At 33.6% G+C, this 7,500-nt stretch overlaps 1 protein-coding gene across 1 annotated transcript in view; it reads left to right on the top strand.

Moving 5' to 3' along the window:
• LOC148945173 (microsomal triglyceride transfer protein large subunit-like) overlaps window positions 1–7,248 on the top strand; it is a 68,100-nt gene extending 60,852 nt beyond the window's left edge. The window contains exons 8-10 of the mRNA XM_089098965.1: window positions 701–858; window positions 3,462–3,622; window positions 6,929–7,248. Coding sequence (XP_088955091.1) covers window positions 701–858; window positions 3,462–3,622; window positions 6,929–6,981 — 372 coding nt within the window. The 3' untranslated portion in view covers window positions 6,982–7,248. The remainder of the gene's footprint in view (window positions 1–700; window positions 859–3,461; window positions 3,623–6,928) is intronic.
• The last annotated feature ends 252 nt before the right edge of the window (window positions 7,249–7,500 follow it).

Here is a 7,500-nt window from a genome sequence, read left to right as displayed (position 1 = left end):
TACGATCGAATAATTTATTTTAACTTAACCGAAAGTGTCCTGGTTTAAAGTAAAAATGACTACGAAATAACCGTTAAACTCCGTTAAAAGAAATTATTCAGAGTTTTCTGCTCCAAGACAAAAAAAGAGGTTTGAGATTCGTGACTTTTAAACTTTTTGCTACTTTTTTTTCGCCATTGATTATATCCTTCAAGGATAAACATAAATCAAGCGTAGGCTTGTACACATCCCATTTTTCGTGTCGTCTTCATATTCTAGTGGCAACCTTGATCACAGCTCAACATATTCAGTAAGCTGTACATATCCATACGTAATTAATTAACGTAATCAAATTTTTAACCAAATAATTATCCATTTTGGTTATAGCCAACGAATTTTACGACTCCTTTTCTTGTCAACACGCTTTTTTTCTTCGGACTTACCCGTGAAACTTATATTGCTAACTTGCTTTGTCATCGGATAGTTTTTTTAGTCTACCCGGATGTGAGTAAAGGTTGGTTCTAAAATACTACGTAAATCCAAATTTTTTCGAAATAACATCCCTATTTAAAAGAAACAAATTCAACTTTTTTTAAGGTTATTTTAAAAAGTGCGTTTCAGGTTGATATTTGGAAACTGTTTACGAATTTTGCATTTCCGCGTAATTTATTTCAGACTAGCCAAAAGTAAAACCCGTGTTCATAAATACGTATCTTTTTAGATAAAAAAGTATGTAAGCTCTAAGAAGAAGTACCTTGCTCCAAAAAAGTGGGTCAACATAAGGCTGCAGCAGTTTTTCATTGGATTGGTGGAAGTTATTCGAAGTTCTAGTAAAGAACAAATAAAGTCGATACTTAAAGACACAAACAGCGAAATACTGTAAGTGTGTGTATAATTCATTAAATTTTGTTCTTTTTGCATATACGCTACTCTTTTTTGGCTTCATCGTTTTATTATTTACGTTTTTGGACTTCCTGTGTTTTTTGTTTTGTAAACATCGTGATTTATTAGTTACAACAGGGCTAAAAAGCGGTAGTTGGCTGGAAATACCCGATTATGCGCACTGGGAACGAAATAACAAGGGTTCGTTGAATAACGTCAATCGCAAACTATAAAGTGGCTGAATATATATTTTTTCGGTTTTTTAAGCCAAAAAACGATCAGGAAGTTATTAAACCGTTTTGAAGTCGTTATATATGTATATATATATATATATATATATATATATATATATATATATATATATATATATATATATATATATATATATATATATATATATATATATATATATATATATATATATATATATATATATTAATGATCAAGTAGTAGTATATTTATTTTAATTAAATACTTAACAGTACTACTTTCAGTAGTTTAATAATAAAAAAACTGCAGAAAATGGCTGTATAGGAGAATTTTGTTTCCTTTTATAGAAAAAAATGTAGCAAAAAATGTTTTCTGTGTAAAATTTCTGTGCTTTAAGCAACTAAACTTATTTGGTTTCGATTTTGTTTTGTCTTGATTTTGCTTTGAGTAGTCTAATTTCGATTTAGAAGCCGAACTTCACCTCACCTGGTTAAAATGCAGTTAGATCCGCTGATATTCTGTTACCTTCTGTTTTCAAAGCTGAAGAATTGATTTTTCATGTCGGCAAGATTATATTTGAATAAGTCATAGCAAGATATTTAGAAGATCGGGAGAAAGTTTTTTCCCAATCTGACAAGCCAGTCAGAAGTGTAATGTGCAGTGCTGTTTGAATCTTCCTCACTGAAAGGAGGCTTGATCAAGGAGACTTCATCAGGCTAAATTTTAAAGTTAGAAAATATGCTTATTTGAAGCTTTGTTCTGTATGGGGTATGTTCCAAATGTCCCATTGTGGATTCGAAGACCACGAAAAACATGTCAATCATATGAAGCGTACTGTAAATTGTAGCTAATATTCAAAAACTATTCTAAATTCTTTAGGGGGGAGGTTCTCCTCCTGCATACTTCCACGTCGAGTTTCATTTTGGACGTATATGTCGAAATAGATTTCTTAAATACAATAAACATATTTATAACCTCGTATATGTTATTATATGTAATACATGTTATTTGGATCCGGATGGAATAATCCTTAACAGCAAATATTACCAGGGATTATAGGTAGGAAGCGTACGGATTTGAGTAATGAATTAAATATATGCCTTAAATGTTTCTAAATTATTTTTTATTCAAGGAAGGGGGAATTCTGATTATAACGTAGTTCACTTAAAGAGCTGAGGGCGGTGGCAGGCTCCTTCGGTTGTTTGATTTCATGTTTTAAGTTCCAATAATTCTTTATTAAGAAAATAAGAAGCTTTATCTTGTATAATTTACAAGGAATAGGAGCTTCGAATTCTATCCTTATGGAAAAGTCTTCACTTGTCTCCACGCATAACTTTGATCTAAGCAAATTTATTATTGTAATTTTTTTTCGTTTTTATTATATCTCGCGATAAACATAAAAAAGGGAAGAGTTTTTTCAAATGTTTGCTTTTGAGGATAAGGCCTCGCGTGTCATTGCCTGTGTCGCAAACTTTTAAGAAATATTTCCTCTATGTATTTCTTTTTTTTCATTCCAAATAGAATGGCTCTAATCTGCTAAAATTTGCGAGTAAGGATTAAATATTTTTGAGAACTTTCTTTCTCTGTCAATCATTTTTATGAGATATTATATGTCTCTTTATCAATGATAGCGTTATGCATAGTTTTCTAATTGATCTCTTTATAGTGTTTTTACTTGTTTGTAATATAGCAATGCTTGCAATTTTGTTGGCAGGAATATTTTTTTTTTCGCCAGGCACCTGCTTGGAAAAAGTTATTTTGTTTGCATTTTTATAATGAGACTTCTTTAATGTATTGCAGGTACATATACAAATTATTAAGCGTACAATCTGATGGATTTTTAAAAACCTCAAAATATAGGTTGGGTGGGGGTGCAGCCCTCCTTCTGTGTACTTACAGGGTCTAGGTTAATGGTAACCGTATGACTCTAGAGCTGGTTGTTTTTTTTCTGGTATATACAACATTATTCTGCTTTTTTTGTGATTGTCGATTTGATGGTTCAGCAGTTACCTGCTAATATTTACCAACGGTGGGGGGGGGGAATACTGGATAAACGCTTAACCAGATAGAGAGAGAGAGAGAGAGAGAGAGAGAGAGAGAGAGAGAGAGAGAGAGAGAGAGAGAGAGAGAGAGAGAGAGAGAGAGAGACGGATTCTTTTGGGTATCAGACTGACTGACCATAATTTCAAATAGTGATTCTGACAAAAATGGGATTCTATACTGTTTTCTAGGGCTATAATGAGAGGAAGGTTGAAAAGTTTAGGCCTACTTATGTGTCAATATTTTCTTTTTTCTTAAAATAAAACATTTTCTTATTGAACAAAAAATTTTGATTTCTTTTTTATTTGTCTTTTGAAAAACAGCAAGCGTTAATCAGCTTTTGTATTCAGGCCTCAATTACTAGATGACATCGCTGCAGCTCAAACATTTGAAGGTCACTCTGCAGTAATGAATTTTGTAGAATTGAATAAAGAAGGTGACGTAGATCTCATTGAAAGGTACCTTATGGTACTTTCGTTGGCTACAAATGTACCTGAAACAATTGTTGAAGGTAAAATAGTAACTTGTTCATTGTTTTTGTCTCATTTTTATTCTTGTTTTTCTGTGTTTGTTTTCGTTATTTTTCTATTCTGTTTTTATTCTATTTCTTTATATAGTCCTTTTATTCTATTTATTTTATTCCTTTGTCTATTTAATTATTTTATTATCATTTAATTCTTTTCTAGTATTTGTTGCTTTTCTTTCTGTGTTCTATTTGCTTTGCTATGATTCTAATCTAATTTATTATCCTTATATTTTTATAAAATAAAGGATAATTCTTTCTTATTTTCTTCTAATATGAATCACATTTAAAGATACATTATACCACTTTCAATGGCTGTAGGTGCACCAGAAACAGTTGTGAAGGTGAAATAGTAGCTTTTTAATTATTTGGTTCCATTTCTATTCTTCTCTGTTTTGTTCTTTTTCATTATTTCCTATTCTTCTTTATTCCTCTTCTACTCTATTTTCTAACTTTAACTAAACAAATTAGCATAGAAAGAGTTTTATTTACATTCAACAAACGAATACATCAACAAGCAAAAGCGAGCAAATATAAACAAACAACAACTATCTATATCATTTTTCATCTATTCTCTTTTGTTTTTTTCTTCTATTCTCATTTTGCTCTGCTGGGCAATACCGGCCCAGGGTTTGATCCCCGCCGCAGCAAGGCTGGGGGACAAGCATGCTACTTGTGCCTGTGAAAAAGACCCAGCAACTGAAACGTCGATTCGACGTCCTATGTGCCAGCAACAGCTATGGAGGATCTCTATCCTTTTTTTCTATTTTCATATTATTCTTCTCTATTATTCTTAATTCTTCTTTTTCATTCTTTTTTCTTTATCTGTCTATTCTAATTTATTCTTCTTTTATTCTCGTAGTAATTAAGTAAATTTAATAGTGCTTAAAGCCCTAGGGCTATGGCAATAGAGAACAAAAAAGAAAATTCACTTTTAAATAATTAACATTACCTAAGCATAACATGAACATTACATAGCACAAACAAATAAAAAACAAATCACAAAATCTACATCTGTGCTTCATCGCCAACGTGAGAACTCGTTCTAAATTTTTAACACTTGTAAAGCAGTCTTCCCTCATTACATTCATCAACCATCTCTCATCAATCTTACACTTCCATACACTTCATTTCTCACCTCAATCATATTGATCTTATTTCACCCTTGCACTAAAGTAGTGTATTTCTAGGTTTTAATAGGGAAAATTAAATGAATTTAATACAAATTAAAACAAGCTTCATTACGTGAGAACCCTCCCCCCTAAAGAACCAGAATTTGTTTTTCTCATTTATAGAAGTTTTTCAGTTCCCTTGTTTTCACGTGTATTTGGCTTTTCTTTTTCTCTATCACCGTTTATTCTAAATCTATAAGTAGAATAAAAATATGAATGGTTCATTGAGTGTTGCAAGAAATATTATAGGATCTTAAAAATAGTTTGAATAAGTATGCCACTACCTATAATTTAAATACACACAGTGTAAGTTTATAGAGGGCTAGATAGGGAAGGATTTAAAAGATTTAATTTAACATTTTTTACACCAAAAGATTTTGAAGGTTCATAGTACCTCTATGAAAGAGGGAGATGATTTTGTGGGGGAGGGGGGGGGGTGTGGGCTTCTAAGTTCCTGTCATCAGACCACCAACCTGAAAGGGGCTGTTGGATCTCAACAATACATAGTAGGTAGTAAGAGCTAATTTATAATTATATTATCGATGGTCAGGATCTTACCCTATTTAGCGGAAAGAAGGGTGCCCCTTAATTCATTGCAGTAAGAAATGTATCAGAGGTGGTTGCTATATCTCAACTAAATATAGTGGGAAGATACTAAAAGCAATTGTCTTAACAATGTCTTTGGGGGGGGGTATGTAATTAATCAAGAATCTATAAAAGATGACAGAGGACTCCTAAATTCATGTCTTCACGACATCTACCTGAATGGGTTGTCCGATATCAACCAAACTGGATGAGAGGTAAGAACTGGTGTCATAGTTGTGCCTATTTTGAGTTTAGACTTGTTTTTATCTCTGTGAGGACGAAGGGTTGGTGTATAAATTCTTGGAAGGAAGAGGAGGTGAAATAGTTTTTGAATTGAGCCGGGCGGAAAGTGAAAGCTAATTTCCACATTATTCCTTTTTGAGGTTCGGACCTGATCTGACGTCTGGTGGAGGAATATGGTCTTATCTACTCGTGAAGATGTCTATCAGTACGGGTTATCGGGTCTCAATTACACCTGTTAATGACTAACAGTCATGGGGATTGTCATAATGATGTCTTCTCTGAGTCTAAGACCTATTTGACTCCTGCTGGGTATAAAGGGGATCCTAACTTCTTTCCCATTAGAGTGTCCTCTAGAAGGGTCATCGGATCTCAGTCAAATTTAGAGTTAGCGTTCTAATCCAGCCTTTTCGGTCCAGGTATAGTATGACCTCTTTGATGAGGGGGAGGGGGTGTAGGATAAAGGGGTCCCTAGATCTTCGTCATTCACTCTTGTACCAGCTGAGCTTTGTGGGAAGTACCAATTAGGCTCTTAGTTGTGGATTTTTAGGGGGTGCATCTGATTTCACCTCTTTGGGGAGGGGGGTCGGGGATTCTAGTGAAGTTACCCTGAAGGCTGATAGAATTCAGCCTAACCTGGCTAACCGGTAGAGCTATGGTTTCAGGTGTCCGTGTTACATTCGACTCCCGTGTGTTAGGTCCTATTTTTTTATTTATACCAGTATCCATTATGAGGGCTTATGAAATATTAATTAAGTGGGTGGTGATTGGCTGTCTCGGTATCAGTTGCGTTCTTAAAGTGTTTGACTACAACTTATTAGCTTATGGAGTGTTTGTTGCTGGTAGCAACTGCCATATGAGCGTTTTTGTTTTATATCAGCTTTTGGTTAATTTGTATCATAATATCGATTAGCTAACCATTTTGTAGATGGTTTATTATCAGAGGAAATCGTCCAGTGGGTAATCAAAAAAGAAAATATTTGAACAAGTAGATCCGTAAAAAGTAAACTTCAGTCAATTCGCTTTGCCGTCGCTTCGTGGACATAACTCATTTTGGGAGTTGTTCAATTCCACGACGAACTGTAAATGTAAGATGGAGCATACAAGCGTTTTCCCATGAGACTCTCGCTTCCTCTTTCTCTCTTCTGCAAACTAAATTCACTTTTGTTTAAAATAAAGCCTCAAAAATGTCGTTAGTAGGTTGATGAACGGAACTTTTATGTTTGAAAACGATGACGATGTTTTACTATTTTCTTTTCACATTCAGTTGTCCATATTCACTTACCTCGTTTTTCAGATTTATTGAAACGTGCAAAACATGGCGTTAAGGTCGTCAAGGCAGCTAAATGACTAGATCTCTGCTTGGCATCTGTAGCATATGTTCTTTCTACAAAACTAAAAACTGAAAAATCTACGGTAAAACATCCAATCGCTCTCATTCGCTGTGAATATTGGGTTTATATTTTTTCAAATATTTGGTTTGCATTTGTACGTAGTTTTACTACTAAAGATAGTTCAATTATTTTATTCAAGCAAAGAAATCGTCCTTTTAAGCTGTTCTTTCTGTATCATGGGAAGAAGTGATCACGGCTGTTATGTTAAAGGTCATTGGATTTGACCGAACTGGCCAATAACTGCCTTATATTGGTCTCATACATCTAAATATGGCATGGGTCTTCGGAACCTTGTCCCGTTGGATGTTTTACGATTTTGTTGTAATCTATGATAAATCAAAATCGTTTCTCCCCTTTTAATGTTTCTGGACCATGCATCTTTTAATTGAAAATGATAATAGAAGAAAGAACCAACTATAATTGTTTGTTTACGACTTGGAAATCATAACAAATAATTCATAATGTATGCTTAGTA

This window comes from Artemia sp. Qi Xiang Cuo, chromosome 13, assembly GCF_049724085.1.
Source record: "Artemia sp. Qi Xiang Cuo chromosome 13, ASM4972408v1, whole genome shotgun sequence".
Lineage (NCBI taxonomy): Eukaryota > Metazoa > Arthropoda > Branchiopoda > Anostraca > Artemiidae > Artemia > Artemia sp. Qi Xiang Cuo.
This window is presented reverse-complemented; position numbering and strand designations above follow the sequence as displayed.